The sequence below is a fragment of the Scheffersomyces amazonensis genome (assembly GCF_036850825.1).
Source record: "Scheffersomyces amazonensis strain UFMG-HMD-26.3 chromosome Unknown RJT21scaffold_2, whole genome shotgun sequence".
NCBI classification, from domain to species: Eukaryota; Fungi; Ascomycota; class Pichiomycetes; order Serinales; family Debaryomycetaceae; genus Scheffersomyces; species Scheffersomyces amazonensis.
The window spans coordinates 1,055,521-1,076,341 of NW_027042742.1; the positions used below are offsets into that span (position 1 = coordinate 1,055,521).

The 20,821-nt window shown below is 34.1% G+C and overlaps 10 protein-coding genes and 2 non-coding genes across 12 annotated transcripts; 3 read left to right on the forward strand and 9 right to left on the reverse strand. All coding sequences in view use genetic code 12, as the record gives it.

Moving 5' to 3' along the window:
* Positions 1-4: 4 nt before the first annotated feature.
* On the reverse strand, positions 5-1,573 carry RJT21DRAFT_21120 (uncharacterized protein). The gene is made up of 2 exons (XM_064883745.1): positions 1,380-1,573; positions 5-1,315 (listed from the first exon to the last, which is right to left on the reverse strand). The coding sequence occupies exons 1-2, from the start codon at positions 1,440-1,442 to the stop codon at positions 11-13; spliced, it is 1,368 nt and encodes a 455-aa protein (XP_064739432.1). The 5' UTR covers positions 1,443-1,573; the 3' UTR covers positions 5-10.
* Positions 1,574-1,655: 82 nt separating this feature from the next.
* RJT21DRAFT_t69 lies at positions 1,656-1,728 on the reverse strand. Its single transcript has one exon. It is a non-coding gene; the product is annotated as a tRNA-Ala (tRNA).
* A 19-nt stretch (positions 1,729-1,747) lies between these two features.
* On the reverse strand, positions 1,748-1,821 carry RJT21DRAFT_t68. The gene has a single exon. It is a non-coding gene; the product is annotated as a tRNA-Ile (tRNA).
* Positions 1,822-2,482: 661 nt separating this feature from the next.
* NSA1 (ribosome biosynthesis protein) lies at positions 2,483-3,786 on the forward strand. Its single transcript, XM_064881151.1, has one exon. It carries the CDS (start codon positions 2,490-2,492, stop codon positions 3,768-3,770), a length of 1,281 nt encoding a protein of 426 aa, XP_064739433.1. The 5' UTR covers positions 2,483-2,489; the 3' UTR covers positions 3,771-3,786.
* Positions 3,787-3,797: 11 nt separating this feature from the next.
* On the reverse strand, positions 3,798-4,950 carry SEH1 (Seh1p). The gene has a single exon (XM_064883746.1). The coding sequence runs from the start codon at positions 4,884-4,886 to the stop codon at positions 3,825-3,827; it is 1,062 nt and encodes a 353-aa protein (XP_064739434.1). The 5' UTR covers positions 4,887-4,950; the 3' UTR covers positions 3,798-3,824.
* Position 4,951: 1 nt separating this feature from the next.
* ALG7 (UDP-N-acetylglucosamine--dolichyl-phosphate N-acetylglucosaminephosphotransferase) lies at positions 4,952-6,627 on the forward strand. The gene has a single exon (XM_064883747.1). The coding sequence runs from the start codon at positions 5,108-5,110 to the stop codon at positions 6,587-6,589; it is 1,482 nt and encodes a 493-aa protein (XP_064739435.1). The 5' UTR covers positions 4,952-5,107; the 3' UTR covers positions 6,590-6,627.
* A 136-nt stretch (positions 6,628-6,763) lies between these two features.
* Positions 6,764-8,126, forward strand: VRP1 (Vrp1p; the record flags this gene model as incomplete). The annotated part of the gene is given in 2 exon segments (XM_064881152.1): positions 6,764-7,532; positions 7,548-8,126. Coding segments are annotated over 2 exon segments (874 nt in total), but the record flags the coding sequence as incomplete, so codon positions are not given.
* Positions 8,127-8,975: 849 nt separating this feature from the next.
* RJT21DRAFT_93013 (diphthamide synthase) lies at positions 8,976-10,447 on the reverse strand. Its single transcript, XM_064885682.1, has one exon. The coding sequence runs from the start codon at positions 10,050-10,052 to the stop codon at positions 9,003-9,005; it is 1,050 nt and encodes a 349-aa protein (XP_064739437.1). The 5' UTR covers positions 10,053-10,447; the 3' UTR covers positions 8,976-9,002.
* GDH2 (glutamate dehydrogenase (NAD(+))) lies at positions 10,448-14,092 on the reverse strand. The gene has a single exon (XM_064879768.1). The coding sequence runs from the start codon at positions 13,751-13,753 to the stop codon at positions 10,571-10,573; it is 3,183 nt and encodes a 1,060-aa protein (XP_064739438.1). The 5' UTR covers positions 13,754-14,092; the 3' UTR covers positions 10,448-10,570.
* A 1,439-nt stretch (positions 14,093-15,531) lies between these two features.
* Positions 15,532-16,896, reverse strand: PRS5 (ribose phosphate diphosphokinase subunit; the record flags this gene model as incomplete). The annotated part of the gene is made up of 1 exon (XM_064882976.1): positions 15,532-16,896. The coding sequence occupies one exon, from the start codon at positions 16,894-16,896 to the stop codon at positions 15,532-15,534; it is 1,365 nt and encodes a 454-aa protein (XP_064739439.1).
* A 127-nt stretch (positions 16,897-17,023) lies between these two features.
* On the reverse strand, positions 17,024-18,643 carry APM4 (Apm4p). Its single transcript, XM_064881153.1, has one exon. The coding sequence runs from the start codon at positions 18,575-18,577 to the stop codon at positions 17,129-17,131; it is 1,449 nt and encodes a 482-aa protein (XP_064739440.1). The 5' UTR covers positions 18,578-18,643; the 3' UTR covers positions 17,024-17,128.
* RJT21DRAFT_118773 (uncharacterized protein) lies at positions 18,644-20,726 on the reverse strand. The gene has a single exon (XM_064881154.1). It carries the CDS (start codon positions 20,671-20,673, stop codon positions 18,844-18,846), a length of 1,830 nt encoding a protein of 609 aa, XP_064739441.1. The 5' UTR covers positions 20,674-20,726; the 3' UTR covers positions 18,644-18,843.
* Positions 20,727-20,821: the final 95 nt, after the last annotated feature.

The window sequence follows — 20,821 nt, forward strand, 5'->3', positions numbered from 1 at the left end:
TAGAATCATGCTATACTTTAAATAGATAATCATCATCCTCTCGTTCATGGAATGAAGACTCATTTTCGCCTTCATTTACTCGCAGTAAATTATCAAAACTTACTACTAATTGTACTAGATCATCATCACCATCATCTATTTCTTTCAAAACTTCTTCATGATCATCAATACCATTATATCTTGTGAGCAGATCGGGCAGAATATACTCTCGATCATTTTCTTCTCCATCAAATTCTGAATGTCTATCGGTTGTCTCTGATTCGTTGGTATGAGTCTGACTTCCATTATGGAATCTGCTGCTAGAAACATCTCTAGAATAAGCATACAATGATTGAGAATTGGCTAGTAAATTCTGAAGTCTTGAAGGTGATTTCATAATAACGCCATTATCTTCATTACTATCCCTTTTTATAGTTTCGGTAGGGGGGACTGGACTCACTTTCAGATTTGATTCACTATCTGTTTCATAAGCTTGCTTCAATTGATTCTTAATATACTGTGGGAGGTTCTCTCCAAATAAAGAACCTCTTCTTTCCATTTTAGTTCGATTTTGTTGAGTCTGCTTCCTTTGAGTAGTCCTGGTGGCTGGCTCAGCATAAGAAATTAATGGGGCTGAAACAGTCCTCAGGGATTCTGATGGTTTTCGGAAGCCTAGACGTTGCAGAACATTTCTTAATCTATTACTTATTAGCGGCATTTGATTACCGTTTTTGTTTCTTACTGCTATTTCAGCTTTGGTTATAGCATTAACATATGTTGTACTTATAACTGCTGGTTTAGTAAGACTAGTATCTCTCTTGAGTCCCACTATACTATCATGTGATGTATTGGCCCCTAAATGCATCAAGTCCAAAGACATTCGTCTCTGAGTTTTCGTCATCTTGGGCATTTCCATCTTAGTAGTTAATGGCACTTCTACTTTACTAATATAAGACGATCCTACATCATTCAGTGATTGAGGTACTTGTGGTACTTGTGGTGGAGCAGGTGCTACGATATCTCTTTCGGTTTTAAAGCTCTCTAATTGAAGTGATACTATTATATCATTCACTTCTCTATAGAGGGTTGTCTTTTTATTCTTCCAGTAACCTGCTACTCGTTTAACATCCAACTCATTCTCATACAAGTATGGATACTTACTATCATATAATTCATCAACCTTTAACTTTAGAAAGTCCACATCAGGGAACTCCAATATTCTCAGTAAATATACCCAATCTATTCGCTGATAGAATTGACTTAAATCTATAACTGCATTACTATATTCTTCAACATACTTCTTTAAATGAAGTTCTTTGTCTTGAGTCCATTCGTACTAATTTGCCCAGTTTTGTTAGTAATTTCCACCCAATTTGCAAAATTTAAAAACATATACTTACAGAAGAGATCTCCTCTTTGTCATCTATTCCATTACTTGAACCTCTCCTTTGTATTATTGACATTTCTTGTCAACCCTAAACAAGTAGAGTAAGAACATTCAACTCCGGATTTTCTTTATCGGGATATCGCGCGCTATATACAGGATAATGACTTAAATAGCCATTAATTAAAAGTTGCTAAAATGAGTCCAAACGTGGTCCAAATAGACCAAAAAAGAGATAAATCATTACCTATCGACATTTACTAACTCATGAAAGTAAAAAATATCAAAAAAATGGACGAGTCCGGAGTCGAACCGGAGACCTTTCGCATGCTAAGCGAACGCGCTACCAACTACGCCACACGCCCTGTGAATTTTTAGAGGAAATGGTCCCTAGCAGGATCGAACTGCTGATCTTGGCGTTATTAGCACCACGCCTTAACCAACTGGGCCAAGGGACCTTTTCTTGACAAAAAATTTCGCTAGTTTGTGGAACGCGCACGGATCACGTGATTAGTCACATGTAAAACCAAAATATTGAATAATGTCATCAGGTTGCCTTTAAATGGCTTTATAATGACATCTATTAATTGGTATATACTAATAGTCATAGCAGGAGAAGGTTAGATTACAAATAAGCTCTGCAGCTATAGTAAATGGTGAAAGGTGTTCTGCAGCTGTTTCCCTCATCAAGCATAGTTTACATTAAAAAGTATTGAATAGCTTCTTATAATCACAGTGTTTACATTGGTAGAATGATAGTTATAATTGATCTTCTCTGTCTCTGTTATTTGCTTGTATAGTTTAATGTAGATTTTTCATCACTTCATCCATCCACTCTATCCGTAGACATTGATATCGAAAGAGAATCTGAACTAACTATATCCACATTAATACCATCTTAATGGGGTTCAGTCTCACTTATATATACAAACCCATTAATCAAACCATAATGGTTTAACGGCCCACAACGATATTGAATCCAAAGTACTATCAATGCTTAAATACTAACTCCATATTTTGCAGCTGAAATATTTTCCTGCACATATGCTCTTCACGAAATAAATTGAAAAATCTCATCTCGAGTTAGCGATTAATGAGTTAATATACGATTAAATAAGCAACAAATATGAAGTTATTGGTATCGTCAGACGATAGTGGACTTGTAAAAGAAGTCATATTTAATAGAGGAACTGATACCTCGAAAAAAGATGGAAAACAGCCCAAATCAATCAAGAATTTCTGTTCTGAGCCACAAATCACATCAAAAACTTATTTGTTAAACTTTGCTGATACATACCTTATAGCTTCCAGATATGGAGGAAATGTTTCTGTATATGAATACACAAATGAGGAGATCGAACTTGAAGATGAAGAAATGTATAAATTATTACATCTGTTCAAACTTGATGTGGACAAATCAGATATTCCAATTGCATTAATTGCTCTTGAAAGCTTAGAAAGTATAATAGTTGCCTATGAATCAGGTGTTGTATATATAATAAATTTGAGTGATGAGAAATTTGAATTCAAGCCCATTCCTATAAAAGTTAGTGATGAACCTATTTCTACCTTTGTACAGAATCCTTATGATAATGGAATCTTTGCATTTGGTGGTAAAGAAAATGATGCTAAAATAATAAGATTATATGAAAAAAGTTTAAATGCTGAAGTCTTCAAGACTAAGAAAGTTTCAGAAGCATTTATACCTCAAGTAATATTTAATGCAAAGAATGTTAAGAATGATCATTTGGATTTGAGAGTTCCTATATGGATAACACAAATATTATTCTTGCAAGATCACCCAGAAAATGGATACAAATTCATTACAGCTACTAGATATGGACAATTACGTCTTTATGATACTACTTATGGTAGAAGACCAACAAAAGACTACAAAGTATGTGAAAAGCCAATTCTTACATTAACTTTTGGAAATCAACAACAAACTGAAGTCATTGTAACAGATACTCATAATTTAATTGCTAAATATTCATTAACTGATATAGATGAAAAGGCTTATAAAACCATATCTGCATCTGCTGGAGAAATTAGGAAACCAGTACCTAAACTCTTGGGTAAATTTTCAGAGGGTGGTAATACTGGGGCTACATTTGGAATTGCTACTAATGAAGAATTATTAATAACTGGTGGATTAGATAGATATGTGAGAGTATTTGATATAGTATCTAGAGAATTATTAGCCAAAGTTTATATTGGAGTTGAAATATCTTCGGTTATAATTGTTAATGCTGAAGATGAACTCACAGAAGAAGAGCTTGCAGCTGAAACTCCTAAGATCCAAAGAAAGAAAAGAAGAGATTTGGCTCTTGAAGATAAGGAAGAAAGTGATGAAGAAGAGTTATGGAATCAATTGGATGAGCGTAATAAAAAGCAAAGAACTAAATAGTTTTTAACATTTAATAGATTGTAATATACATATAACATTATACACTCTAGATTATTAATTTCCAGGAACATTTTGTTGAGTAACTTCTTCTTCTATGGCTCTATTACCTGATCTATTACTGGTATTTATCACACTCATACATTTCCATTCATTCAAATAATTACATTTCCAGAGTCTTATATTACCATCATCACCAGCTGATGATAATATCGTACCAGTTAAATTCCAATTTACCTTCCATACTTCTGATTTATGATCATTTAACTTAGCCAAGATTTCAATTTTTATCTCACCATTAGGAAGTTCTGTGCCTTTAAATATTCGAACATATCCATCTTTACATCCTGTAGCTATTAAATGATAGTTTCGTCCCATTGAAGGAGCCCAACTTACTGATCGTATTAATCCATTATGTTCCGGAAGATTACATAGTTTAATATATTTACTTTTTGAATTAGTTTCAGAATCAATATCATCTGCCTTGTCATGTGTAGCTTGATCACTCTGAGATGTTGTACCATAAATAAATCCTTGATCTAACGCTACAACTATAAATTTTTCAGTTTTAGAAAACTTAGCAGGGCACCATTCAATACCAAAACTACTTTGTAAACTCTTAGCCGGTAATTGCAGACTTAATATAGGTAATTCTGTTGTAAGTACCCAATTAGTCAAATCACTTGGCTCTAATGACTCATATATCCGAAAGATCCCATCAGATCCAACACACCCTAATTTTAATCCCATATGATTAGGAGCAAATGATACATCATAAATAGGACCATAAGATTCTATTGCTAAAGTAGCTAATTTTATCCATCTTCTACCTGACCCATGTAATTCATCAACTTGTTCTTGCCATACTTTAACGGTACGATCATATGAACATGAAGCCAAAATCTTCGAACTAGAAAATTCAGGATGTGCCCATGAAAGTTTGACAATCAGTGAATCATGAGCTTTCCACAGGTCATTCAATACCCAAGCCGAATTGGATGAGTCTAAGTCAAATACCTTAATGTGTTGATCAGACGATGCCGTCGCTATGTGTTTCCCATAAAAGTCATATTTGACATCGTGGATTAATTCCTCGTGTCCTGTAACAAATGACTTCATAATAGACTGTCAATTTGCAATTTCAAGTTATCTGTAAGTTAGTTATCTGTAAGTTGTTTATTATATATATTTAGGTATGTCCTTGTCTTCCCCATTGGTAAATGTCCGGTCTGTGTCTGTGTCTGTGTGCAGTCGCTAACATAACATCAATCAACGGACCGGCCTTTAATTTTTCAGACTGCAACGTGTAAAATAACTACTACAACTGTAAAAAGTCAACGATGTTTCTGAAGGTGTTTAGATTGGTTGTATTGGGATTGTCATTGTCATATGTGACGGTTAATAATCCCGTTCAAACCCTGGTAGCATTTGCTGGAATTGGTTATGTAGTAACATATACATTAATTCCAAGATTAACTACTAGCTTTATTAATGTAGGACTTAAAGGTAAAGACCTTTCTAAACCTCCTCCAGTAAATGAAATAGCTGAATCTATGGGAGCTGTACCTGCAATCACATATTTATTTTTAATGTTTGGACTTATACCGTTTATATTCTTTAAATATTTAGTATCATTCAATTCATTATCTAATGATGATAGTATATCTGATAATTATGCGACTCAATATAATGCATTAGCTAATAATCGATTATTTCCTCATAATAAATTAGCTGAATATTTAAGTGCAGTATTATGTTTACAAAGTACTACAATGCTTGGATTTCTTGATGATTTATTTGATATTAGGTGGCGTCATAAATTCTTTCTTCCTGCTATTGCATCTTTGCCATTATTAATTGTATATTATGTTGATTTTAGTGTTACTTCAGTAGTGGTTCCTGCCTTTGTTTCTAACTTACCTGGTGGAGAAATTTTCTTACAATTTATTAATCAATTAATTATAATAGGTAATTTCATTGTTAGTAAAATTACTGGATTAAATTTCAGTACTCTTAATGAATTTGTTGTCCCTCGTGAATCTCCAAAATTACTTGATTTAGGATTCTTTTATTATGTTTATTTGGCTTCAGTATCCATATTTGCTCCTAATTCAATTAATATCTTAGCAGGAGTGAATGGTTTAGAAGTAGGTCAATCAGTTATACTTGGTGTAGTATTTCTTGTTAATGATTTTTGTTACTTACTTTCTCCCAATGTATCACAAGCAGCTTATGATTCTCATTTATTTTCGGTCATATTTATAATTCCATTCTTAGGAGTTTCATTAGCTTTATTACAATATAATTGGTTCCCAGCTAGAGTATTTGTAGGTGATACTTATTGTTATTTTAGTGGGATGGTATTTGCTATAGTAGGGATTCTTGGACATTTCTCTAAAACTTCATTATTATTCTTAGTACCCCAGATTGTTAACTTTATTTATTCAGTTCCTCAATTGTTTAATATTGTACCTTGTCCTCGTCATAGACTTCCTAAATTTAATCTTGATAATGGACTTATGTACCCCAGTTATGGTAATTATAGAGAAGCTTCAACTTTTGGTAAATTACTCGTAAGATCATTAGAGAAGTTTGGTTTAATTAAACTTGTTAGAGATCCATCAACTAAAGAAATCATTCAATTTTCTAATATGACTATTATTAATTTACTGTTGGTTTGGGTTGGTCCACTTCGAGAAGATATACTCTGTTTGTTACTCTTAGTTGTTCAACTTGTAATTGGCTTAAGTATGATTGCAGTAAGACATACAGTGGGTCCATGGCTATTTGGTTATGACAACCTCTCCTGGGGAGTTAAGTAGTTTGTAATTAAAAAATTTATAAATAATCTAAAAATAATTTATATACATTTTGTATGGTGTATCACAATATGGTAGCGCTCGCTTGTCGCTCCGGCACATTGTCTCAAAATGACCGATCAAGTCGAAACTTATACCGAATATCGAACCTCGAATTAATATATGGTAAACTAGTATCACCAATTGAATAGAAACACTCTACTTCAATAATATGCCTCCTCCTCCACCACCTCCTCCACCACCACCTCCTGGACCTCCACCTCCTCCTGGAGCCTCAGCCTTGACGGCTAATTTACCTCCAGGACCTCCGGCTGTAATGCCCCCCGGTCGGGATGCCTTACTTGGAGATATTCGAAAAGGTATGAAGTTGAAAAAGGCCATTACCGTTGATAAATCTAAACCCATGATAGATTCCAAAATATCCATGTCAGTTACACCAGCCGATTCCGGTACAACAAGTATGGCATCTTCGCCTCCACCATCTTTAGGTGGGCCTCCACAATTGGGAGATATATTCGCCGGCGGAGTTCCTAAACTAAAGCATGTGGACAATAGATCAGGATTAGTTCCTCCATCTGCTCCTAAGATTCCTACATTCTCAATTCCTTCTGCTAATGCTAATACTAATGCTCTGGCTCCAACTCCTCCTAATATTCCGTCTTCAAGACCTCCTAAACGAAATAGTCTAACATCGGTTCCAACCGTACCTTCACTTCCAACAGGTCTTCCTCCAAGTGCTCCACCTTTACCAACTTCTGCTCCACCAATTCCTGGCAGTTTACCACCTCCAACTCCTAAATTGCCTCCTGGTAGACCAAAGAAGTCATCGCATATGAAATCAAGTTCCATTAACTCAACAAATTCTTTTGAAGCACCTTCTGTACCAGCCGGTCCACCTCCTTTACCAAACGTAGCACCACCACCTCCAGGTCCTCCACCTCCAGGTCCTCCACCTCCAGGTCCTCCACCGCCACCTGGCCCACCACCACCTTCTTTTCCTAATAGCTCGAAATCTTCCGTGCCTCTGGCTCCTCCCATTCCTGGTGGTCTACCGTTCTTGGCAGAAATCAATGCTAAGAGAGATGACAAAAATGTACTAGATGCAGTAAAGGCTCCTTCCTTGCCAACTGGATTGCCCCCTCCTCCACCACCTATCCCTTCATCGTTACCTCCTGCTCCACCTCAAATACCAGGTGGTCTACCACCACCTCCCCCAGCTTTCCCTGTTGGAAATGCTGCACCACCCCCACCTCCACCACCTCCTCCTGCTTTTCCTAGTGGAAATGGAATCTCTTCGCCACCACCTCCTCCACCTCCTGGACCACCACCTCCTCCAATTCTTTCCAGCTTACCCCCTAAAAAATCAAGTTCTACTGCTAGTCTGGCCCCATCAGTTTCACCAGGTGGAGCATTACCATTCCTTGCTGAAATTAACTCTAGAAGAGATGAGTCTTTTGTTGTAGACGGAACCAACAGTTATTCAACTACGGAATCTCCTTCGGAATCTCCAGCTCCAAGAGCCCCTCAACCTCCTAGAGCCCCTCAACCTCCTAGAGCCCCTCAACCTCCTAGAGCCCCTCAACCTCCTAGAGCCCCTCAACCTCCTAAAGCACCGCAAGCCCCTAGTATCCCACATAGTATCCCACATAGTATACCTCCTAAAAGAGAAACTTCTTTCAAACCTCCATCAAATGCTCCTCCAATCCCCTCATTTGCTCCACCTATACCAGCCGTTAAATCTCCCGAACCACAATCTTCTCCATTCTCTCCTCCTGTTACTCCAGCTCCACCTCCGGTACCACTGTTCAGTAGTCCACCACCACCACCACCAGCTTCTGGCCCACCACTGTTTAACTCAGCACCTCCTCCTCCTCCCCTGTTTAACTCAGCACCACCTCCTCCTCCCCTGTTTAACTCGGCACCACCACCTCCTCCACTGTTTGATTCGGCACCACCACCTCCACTGTTCGATTCGGCACCACCACCTCCACTGTTCAATTCAGCACCGCCACCTCCATCAACGGCTGGACTCAAGAAGCCTCCACCACCACCACCTCCCCCTACTGTCACTACAGTAGGCAAAACTGGATCGGACTTGGACCAACAGCAAAGTGTAGGACACTCATTACGAAAGATCTCCGCCAGTGCATATACTATTAGTTCATCACAACAAAGAAATGGTAATCAAAATGGACATGGTTCTAAAATAGTCATTGAAGATAAGAGATTCAAGTTTGTTAATGCAGATGCTATACCTCATCCTCGTAAATATGGAGAACATGGTAATTCATCCAAACTTTATCCTAGTGGTAGAGGTTCATCTGTACCATTAGATTTAAGTGCATTTACTTGAATCATTGATATTCATTATTATCTATATAAAATACATATATATATATATATATATATATACTCTTTATTCAATATCATGGGGTGACCATACCTGTAGAATATTATCATAAAATGAACAAGTTGCTATAGTATTAGTATCTCTAGCCCAATCACCTCCATAACACATACTAGAATGATCTCCCTTAAAGTATCTGGTAACTTCAAATTTATCATCTATAGGGTTAACTATTCTAGCACCATCATACATACAACAAACCAATACTCTATCATCATTATCAATTGGACTAGGAATTAATCGCCATACTCCACCACCTAAATTTTCCAGATTAATTAATTTAGGTATATATCCAGGAACTAAAGTTGGATTATTCGCATCCATTAGTCTAAGATCAAATATTCGCAAATGATCATCATATGACCCTGTCCATAATTGATGAGGTTTACTATTGTTCCAAGATGTCGCAGCACTCAATATAGATACTACACCTGCATCATGATGACGATTGGTTGTTGACCATATTTTATCCATCGACCTTAAATCGTGCGCAATTAATTTAGCATCATCACCTCCAGTATATACTACATTAGATAATTGACCTAATTCACCAAAATTCCCAGTCCAACATTCTAATTCATGAATAGTACATAAAGTATCAAATGATTGATTATTTAAATCAATGATCAGTGATTCACCTGATGTACATGTAGCCAATAGAGTATTGGGTTGAGAATGAGAAAACACTACTGATGTAACCAAATAATCGGATTCAAAAATTTGAAGTTCATCAAGTTTAACTAATGTAACATCTTCACTATTAAACTTCCATATCATAATTTCTCCTGTAGAATGGGCAGTAACCAATCTAGATGGATCTTGAGGATGGAATTTAACATCAAGAATTGCACTTCTTGTGGGTGTTGTTGATATTAATGAAAGTTGTCGACTAGAATCACTTCTATAAACTTCAAGTGATCCATGTCTATTCCCATTATCCTCAAGTTTATAAGTTCCCAAGATTACAATGGAATTATCTTGAGGCGCATATCTTAAACAACATGGAGGTAAATCCGTAGTGGTCTTAGCTAATCGTTTACTAATCGGTATCTCTGACATTACTGGATGTTTAAGTGTTTAAGTTTAGCTACTCACAGTGAGATGAGCTGAGCATAGACTAAAATTTGGGGAAGCGAGTGAAAAATTCCCATCACTAACTAACACCACTCCTTCTGTCAAACACATACCACTTACTAATATCTAATTCAACTAACTACAGGATGGGTCTATGGGACAAGTGGATGGCATTGCCAGTCAAGGCAAGATACTACATTGGGTTTTCTACGTTGGTGGTTGCTGGAGTGGGAGATTATGTGACCTCGCGAGTTAATGAAGAGGTGGTTGAACGTAAACAGATCATGAAGGAATTAGAACAACCAAAATAGAGTAGTGAATAACTAATTTAGTTTTACAATAGTACTTGTACATAGTCGTTATGTAATGGAGACATTATATCATATATGAAGTTAATAAATTAAAATTAATGTAGAATAGTAGATAAACAAATAAATAAAAACATAAAGCAAGCAAAAGCAAAAGCAAATAATCAAGCGAATAGAGACATAACTATACATACACTACTTAAGTAATCCCTTTTTAACATATTCCTTCTTAATAGAGGAGATAAATTCTAAGAATTTAGCAGGATTAGAATCAATACCTCTTGTGTAGACAAATCTAGAAGCTAAATGAGTTGCAAATAATGCTTTTAAATAAGCTTCTGGAACTCTAGTTAATACATTATCAATTCCAATAACATTTAATAATAAAGGTGGTAAAGAATCAAGTAAAACTGCATTTCTAAATTCAATATCATCATTCCATAATTCTTTAGAATTAGCTAATTCATCACCTAATTGATTAATACTTACTGATAATTTATCAGATAATTCAGTAAATGAAATATTAGTTTCTTGTTTTAATTTCCATAATGCTTCAAATTCATCTTCAGCATTAGAAACAATAACTCTTTGAACTTCTTTAACATAATCTTGATAAAACTGTGGTTTTTCATGAGTAGTCGAATCTACACACATATTAGATAAGAATCCAGTATCATCAAAGGCTAAAGCAGCTAAAACTTCTAAAGATGAAGAAGTAACCCCTCCTTTATTAGTAGATGCATCTTTAAAAATAATTATACCAGCTTGTTCTAATATAAGTTTAGCTGATTGAGTAATAAATAAATTAGCTCCTTCAACAAAATATGGTACAATTGATTTACCAGTCTTTTCATCAATTAATTCATGAACATTATTTGTATCAATAGCAGCTGGTCTACCACCACATGGTACAAATAAATCAACTCCATTAGGAAATTGTTCTTTTAATTTTAAATGGAAAGTATTTCTAAAACTAACTCCACTAGTAACAATTTGTCCATGAGGTAATTTAACATCAACATCATCAACTAATACTACATAACCATCTTTAGATAATTTAGATTTATCATAATGATCAATCATTTTTCTTTCTTTAGCTAATCTAATTAATTCAGCTTTATCAAGACCATTTGGATCAGCAATTACACCTGATCCATCAACTATACCAATATAATTTTCACCCTTTGATAATAAAATTTCATTACTACCAAGATCACCATCTGGACCACCAGTTTGAAATTTTCTAATTTTTTTATCATCAAGTCCTAATTTTTCATAAATTTTATTAACATAAGCTCTAACTGATAAAGTAGTCATACCATATTCATCATGAGGTATACCACCAATTTGAGGACTTTTACCAGTTAAAAATGATCTCCACCATGGAGCTCCTCTACTTCTTGCATGTAAAGTTGCCCAATCAGTATAACCAGCAGTACCTTCATCAGGTCCAAGGAATAAAATTTCTGGTTTAACATATAAATCAACATATGAATCTTTAACACCAGGAATATGTTGTTTTAATAATAAATCAATTAATGCATCAATATATTTTTCAAAACATGCTTGAGGTCTATCTTGTGCAGCTCCATGATCTAATAAAATAACTCCCTTTGATCCACCTTCTGGAATATCTTTATTTTTTCTTTGTTGAGTATTAGCTAAATTATAATTTTCATCAAATAAATTTCTTAAATTAACATTATAAGCATCAAGAGATCTTGATCTAACAATTCTAATACCACCTCTTGCAATATCTCTAAATCTAATATGGAAACCTCTAAAATCACTTCCAACAACAAAGAACATACCAAATGGTTTTTCTGGATATTCTGAACTTGGTAAGAAAGATGGATCTAATCTAAATGAAAGTGCCACTTTAGTTGAAGTATAAAAGTTTGTCTTTAAAATAGATTTATTAAATACAAATAAAGCTCTTAAAACAATAGCATGATGTTCATTTTGAGAACATTCACGATTTAATAATTGTTCAAATTCTTCTTCAGTTCCAACCGGAGTAATTTGAGAAAGTCTTTGATAAGACAAAGTCTTTTCCATTGAAGAACGAATATAATGAACATCAGCAAATTGACGATATAATTTTCTAACAATATCAGATCTTGTATCAAATACTTCTTGAATATAATTTTGAGTATAAGTTTCTGCTCTTAATCTTTTCTTTAAACTACTTAATACTTCAGCATGTTGAATAGATTTAGATGGATCTAATAATGAAGATAATTTAGTATATTCAGGACCTAATCTGTTTAAAAAATGTGTAACAAAAATTACCCCAGATTGAGCATAAATTGATTCTTGTAATGATAATTCACCTTTAACAAATCTATGATGAAAGAAATTATGAGGAATACAATATAATAAAGAAGCTTCTTTAATAACTTGATAAATTGATAAATCAACTGGAGATTTCTTTTGCTTTGATGTAACATACATTGAAATAATTGTTATACCATTAGCAAATTGTTCAACATATTTTCTAGTAGTTTGTAATTTATAATAATTAGCTAAATCACTTAAAGCAGAATTATATCTAGCAGAAGTCTTTTGTCTAAAACCAATAACAACTCTATATTCTTCAGAATCTTCAATTGGGAAATATCTAATAACTGGACCAGTTGTATTAATAACATTTTTAACAATTTCTGAATATAATTGTTTAGTATTTTCAGAAGCAATTTTTAAAAATGTTGTATCACCAATTTTATTAAAATCAGTTTCATCTTGAGATACATCTTTAAATTCAAATTGATTTTTGTAAACAAAATAACAATTAAACCATTGATCAGCAATTTGATGATTCTTTTGATGAACTCCTGATAAAATTGGATCAGTTTTATAACTTAATGGAGCACTAAAAAATTCAGCTCTATAACTTTCAGTTGAATTTGATGGATCTATATATTTATCATCAATTCTTTCTTCAAATCTATTTTTTGATCCATTACTTGGAACTCCAGAAGCAGAAGATGTTTCAAAAAATACTGCATGATCTTCAGCTTCACGTTTATATTGAATTAAAGCATCATCAGTAAGATCAGATTCATTAGAAAATGCTTGAACTTTACAAGAATATAATGAATGAATATGATTTGCAATACCTTGAGCAGATTCTCTGGCAAAGAAAACATCATCAATTCCTAATGATTGATAAAACCATCTAGCTTCTGATTCAATTAATGATTCAGGAATAAATCCAGTATTATCTAAAATATCTAATACTTGATCATATTGATCTTTTTTACCTGAAAATGGACTATCAACATAACCAGGTTTTACACTAACTACTGATGATGAATTAGAATTTGTTCTTTCTAACGATAAACGTTGAATATCTGGCTCGTGACCTACACTAGCCATTTTTAAAGTAGATTTTTGTTATACAGGAGTTATAATTCCTGAAAATATGGGGAATTGAAACCTTTTATATAATTGGGAATTCTGGAGACTCGGAGACTTTTAATTTCCAGCCGTAGCGCCTTTTTTAGTTTAGCGTCACCGAAAAGTATGGGAAGACCGGAATTCGAAATTGGTTCGAAATTGTAATATACTGCAATTAGGGCACAAGTCACTAATTCAGAATTAATACAGTAATGTTAATGAGTTAAACTGTATTAGTGTAGAGTTAACGACGGAATTAAATACAGTAACAACGAAGGTATTAGTGACAGTAGTAATAACGACAAGTCAAAGATGAGATGAGACAAGACATTATAGAGAATTAGAGTATATTACGACAATATTATGTACTATTTATAGTAAACATTCATGGACACGGTGGATCGATTGATCTTGTCCGCCTTGAGCTTGGCCTAGGGCCACTGTGTCACAGTTACTGTAACGTTTGGTCATTTACTGTTAATGGCCTCCGCATCTCATCACACTTAGTGAACTGGCTCCCCTCTCTTTTTTCTTCACTACGTGCCCCTCCACAGCTCATCGAGGTTAGGCTGTTTTGTTTTGTTTTGTTTTGTTTTGCCGCATGGATGGATCGTAATTCCTCACTTCCGACTGAAAGTTGTATGCACACACGTGACAACGCGACCCCGACGGAGTTCAACCACCGGCCACCTCACAGCAAAGTTTAGCGAGCTTGCCTTCGATAGCCGCATACTGAGATGCCATTCAGTTGGCAACTGTGGTAAACGAGGCCATGTTGTCACTGCAATGATCCAGTCGTAATTGTAATTGTAATTAATATTAATATTAATACTATTACCAATATACCATAACTATATGAATAGTATTAATATTGGTTATAACTTTACGCTGTTAATTAGTAGCCCCTATTGATGTTGGGTTAGGTTCCATTCATCCTCAAACAGAAATGCATGACGAACGGAGAAAATGCCGCTAAGCACTGCGGTTTGCCTTGATTTTATTTTGACACATTTTCACAATGACCAGCTAGCTAAGAAAATAGACCGATATTGGTTTTGTTTATAAACTGTGGGGCATTACCAGTCTCGAACTAACTGACCAAAGAATCTGTAAGGCTATTGGTATTAATTGTACGATACTTGCCTTACTCAGAGTTGTTTAGTATACCAATAACACTATAATGATCTAAATGCCCTTCAAGTGATGACATTCCGCACTTTGTACTTTTGTTCTCTCCTCTTCTTTGAGCGTTCTTCCCCAGATTTTGCCTTGAAGAATTTTTCACCCTAATGCATTCGGAGCAATTCATGTAAACAACCGTTTATTAAAGTTTGAACAATGCTGAACAGTGGGGCTACCTCTCGTCCGGTCCATCCCGTCAAGATGTTTCCCCACTGAAGATCTTTCTTTCTCCCCCAACTCTCACTTACCCTATGCCAAGTGCCAAGTGCAGTAACTATTACTTATGGGCTATTTTATTGTTCGAGGTCTAGACCCCAGCCCAACAATAGTTGCAAATTTTGTAATTAGCCTACAAAAAAAGTTGTAGATGAAATGTTATATGGAGTGAAACAAGTTCAAGAGTTCCGAATAACTACTATAGTACATTGTTATATAATTGGAGCTAGATTGAGCAGTATACTGTCATATTATTTATATGTATTTTAACACTACTTATAATAAATAAATTTAGTAGACGCAAACGAAATAAAGCATAAATAAAACTTTCAAGTTAAAGCTTCAAAGAAAGTTTTTAATTACCATCCATGATCGAATAACATAGATACCGATTCCCCATTATGAATTCTTCTAATAGCTTCAGCAAGAATTCTTGAAATATCTAATACTTCGAAATTCTCAGGTCCTATCACTGATACATTATCTAATTGTGGTACTGAGTTAGTAGTTATTACTCTATCAATGTCTGACTTATTAACTCTATTAATTGCATCACCACTGAAAACACCATGAGTGACTAATGCATATACATATTTAGCACCTTGATCTTTTAATAATTTGGCAGCTCTAGTTATAGTATATGAAGTATCTACCAAATCATCTATTAATACACATACTTTATCCTTTACATCACCAACTAACATAGTAGTGGCTACGACATTTGTATGACTTGTACTAACAGAATTTAAAAGATTAACAGAACTTGAAGAACTAGAGGCATAAGTTGAAGGAGGGTTTTTGGCAACTTTGGCTCTTCTTTCCTTATGTATAAGTGCAAATGAACATCCTAAAGAATCAGCAATAGATGTAGCACGTTTAGCTCCACCACTATCGGGAGAAACAATAACACAATCTTGATAATTAGGAATATAATCCTTTATATAATGCTTCAATAAAGGTCTCGAATATAAATTATCTACTGGGATATTAAAGAATCCTTGGAATTGAGGATCATGTAAATCCATAGTAATTAATCTATCAGCACCAGCAGTAGTTAATAAATTTGCAATTAATGTTCCATTTTGAGCAACCCATTGTTTATAACCATTATCAGTTTTACCATAAGCATCAACTACAGGAATATTTGTTGAGGCTGAGTTTGTAACAATTGATCTAGGAGTATATGTTCCTTTTGTTGGTTGAGGTTGTTTTAAATTATTAAGTGTAGCTCTTTCTAATAATCCATCACGAGAAGTATTATTGTTATTATTATTACCAGATAAAGGTAAAGAATCAGCAAAATAACTTTGATTAAGACTACTACCTCTTGATAATGGACGAGGAGTACTAGGAGTACTTTCAAAAGTATACAGATCTTTTTTAGTTGAAATTAATGGAGCTCCAGTAATATTAGCTGCATGAGGTACATCAGGTTGACGAGAATAAGGAAATAATGGTAATACTGCAGTAACTCGAGTAGCACTAGCTATTTTACAGGCAGATATCATTATTAATAATTCAATAAAATTATCATTAACATCTCCACATCCTGATTGTACAATAAATACATCCTTCTCTCTAACAGAATCTTCAATCTCAATACTAGTCTCTCCATTAGAAAACTTCTTAGATAAAACTTGTCCTTGTTCTATGGTTAAATTACGACATATTGATTTGGTGAGGTGCGGGTGGGATGAACCCCCGAGCACTACTAAATCTCTCATGAGTAGTTTACAATTACTGTTACTTAATTATAGTTGAGTATCGAATGGTTTTCCCATATAAATTTAAATTTCAATCGATCAATCGCATCGTAAAATTAATTTGAATAATTCATGCACGTGATCGTTTTACTCTTACTCTTACTCTTACTCTTACTCTTACTCTTACTCTTACTCTTACTCTTACTCTTACTCTTACTCTTACTCTTACTCTACCTATACTTCTAACTATATATCAGAGACGAACTTCATATGATCCCGAATGAGTACAATACTTAACCCATTTGACAGTCTTGTAGTTACCCCTCTCTTGTACTTTAAGGAATTTAACCGTAAGACCTGAACAAGAAAACATATCGATCTTAAAGTCGAGAGTTAATGGAGGTCTTGTCCAATTGAATGAATTAGATAAAGCATTACCTGAAGTAGTAGTTTGAGTTAAATCTACTTCAGCAGTAAGTATGTGTTCTTGTTCACCAAAGAATTTATTAAATTTCCATATAATGAGATTTTGATCGGGATGATACTTTGATTTCCCGGATGAATTAGATATATTTGATTTTAAAACTCCTGTAGGTGTAGGAATCTTAACTTGTAAATCAAGAGCTGGAAGTTTGGAAGAATATAAAGATTTGACTCTTATTTTATAGCTCAATTTCAGATTACCAATTTCAGTGATTTGTGGATAAATTTGGAATGGAAGATTTATATTCAGTCGACAATGATAATTCATTAATTGAAATTCTCCATCCGGTGGAATAAATAAAATAGATCTATCAAAATCAAATCTACTCAAATCCACACATTGATGAAACTTACTATCTTCTAAAATAACATTATTTTCGTTTAGATTAGAACTATTCTCATTAGATGAATTTAAAAGTATACTATTTTCTCCAAATCCAAATTTACATTCAGGCATTCCTGATAAATGTGTTTTCATATTAATAACTCCATCAATATATGATCGTAAAACTTGACCCTCAGAATTCATTAATATATTAATCTTTTCTTCTACATTTAAAAAGATTTCATTTCTTCTATATTTTATCCCTTCATCTCTCCAACTTACCTTCAGTTTCCCATTAGTTTCATGAGAATTTAATGAAACTGGTATACTTAAAGCTGAAGATTTTCTTCTTGTAAGTGAAGGTAACTTTAAATTAAAACTATCACTAGTAGTTGAAGGTTTAAGACTGAGAACTGTTTGCTTTAAATGATTTAATTCCATATCAGTTGGATAACCAAATTCCACAATTTCATCCAATATTTCATTAATCATAACAAAATTATTGGACAATAATTCTTCATTGAGTTGATATAAGTTACTATTACTATTACTACCATTATTAATATTATTAGTTCCTAATAAGATCAATTTCAAAAGTGATTCAAGCTTATAGAGAAACTCAAATACTACTGAACAGTCTTGATTAGATCGAGTTATAGCACAGAGCCATACTTTTCCAGATCGAATATATATGAATGAAGTTGATCCTAATGTTAGTACTGGTGATTTATTGTAATTGGTAGAAACATTGGTTCCTGATTTGGATGCCTGATTAGAAGACGTTATGACTTGAATCCTGAACACGTCCAGGATATTTCTCTTCACTCCATTCTTATATATCTTCGACACCAAAATGTCTCCCTTGTTGTCGTACACAAACAATGCTGACAACATGTTTTCCAATTGGTTTAGTGAAGTGTAGTACTGTATTTATGGTATTACTATAAAGAGTAATAGGCTATAGTAATGGCTACGGATGTAGTGTACTGCCTTCGCATCCGAGCAATTGTTCCGGTAGATTCAGACTGGTCGCGCTAAGGCGGAAAAATTACTGGATATGGCCAGGGCTATTAACTGCGATATGATTCACTATGGGCCTATAGACTATGAGACTATGAGACTATAAACATACAGACAAGGATATTCTATAACTTTACTATTTACTGCTGGAGACCCTTCAATTCGATATTGGTCTTCTTGTTATGTTGTGTTCTCCGATTATGGCTACTTTTGGTGGTCTTGATCTTTCTTGCTCTTTGACTACTTCCTCCATTACCTGGCTTGGGCTCTGGTGTAGACGTCTTGCTAGTAGTACTATTTGTAGTAGCGGTAGTAGTAGTAGTAGTATTCTTCGGTTTCCTATTGAATCCTCCTCCAAAGAAATAGTTCTCATCAAGTACTTTATATCGGTTAGGAGACTTCGAAAGCATCTTAAACCAGCCCTCAATCTGTTCATCTGACCATTTAGTATTCTTCTTAAGCTCTTGTCTCTCTTGTGATTTCCTCGATGTCTTCATAAACGCTTGATCACCTTTAGTCTTGAATATTTCAAACAAATACATTTCATTTGGATCAATGGCACTAGCACTATTCTCTTGTTTCCCTGGAACAGGAGTACCTGACCTAGGAGTGGAATCTTCAAAAGCTGAGCCTGAAGTCTTTTCTTGGTCATCATAAGTATCATCAGGTTCATCTTCATCTTCATCATATAACATTTTCAATGAAGAAATTAAGAGATTGTTTCTATCCAATTTGACTTGTTTTCTTTGCTTCTTACCGTGAATAATTGTGGTGTCCGAGAAATCGAGTTTCGATATCTTATCGTCATCGTATACTGATCTATGAGTTGCCTCAACTGTTTGAGAAGGCTTTGACGATTTCTTAATCGTATTGGACTCAATTTTTGGTTTATCTATCAATGAAGGGTCTTCCAATAATAAATTAGTGAGATTCTCTACATTTTGCTCGTGCTCAACTAAAAGCTGTTTAGCTCTTATTTGAGTTAAATTAGGAAATAAATCAATTAACATGAATATATCGCCTTCATTCACATGAACATCATCCAATGAAGATTCAGACTTAAATTTTATTTGATTCAATAACGGGAGTTTACTTCCCAATTGAGGGAAATACTCAAGAATCTGGTCGGAGATTAAAATGGAGGCAAACAAAGGATATTGTTTTAAATGTCCAGCTGATGTTATCGATAATTCTTTTTCAGTTAATGAAACAAGTTTTGCAGTAGATGTTGATAAAAGTGAAAGAATCATAAGATTCTTAACCGTATCTCTATAAATAGTTGGAAATAAATTCTCAAGTACCTTTATCCAATGGAGATTAACAAATGATGCTGAAAAGGTTGATGATTGCTTTTGTTTTGATTTTACATTCACTGAAGAATTATCCATATTAAATTTAGTAATTTTCGATAACTGAGGATCAAGCAAAATAGTGAAATTATCAAGATCAATAGTTGTGAATTCATTATTTAAGATTTTGTAATTCAAGAAATTTTGTAACTTTGCAATTACAGAATCAAAATTGAGTAATGAACGAACAATTGTAGCATTATTGGGTACATATACTGAAACAAAATTCCATATCATTGGTCCATCATCATCATTATCTTCAATAAATCTTAATAAACCATATTTTTTTAAGAATTGGAATATATATATTCTTAGAACTGCTGTATTGGCTTTAATATCAGGATTAATAGCCCCAAGAGAAAAGATTCGAGATGATTCAATTGAAGTTTCATGAAGATACACTTTCAAGAATTTCACTAATTGCTGAAATGATTTATATGTTAACACTTTTATATCATTTTGTAGTAAATACTTTATCAACTTTATATATGCTTCTAATAGATGAACCCAAATAACTGGATCCTTATCTATGAGTGAAGATCTTAATTTAAATGGAGGATAATGTGGAATCGGTATGTATACCAGATGAGGTGCTGGTGATATATCTGACTGAGAATCCATGGCAATTCAATGGGGTACTAAAATGGAAAACTGTCCTTCTCCATTGCTTTCAGTTATATTAGTGATGGTGAAAAAAAATGATGATTCATAATGCTCGCAACCAAACGCTTTTTTCATTATGTCAACTTGAACTTGTACTTGTACTTGT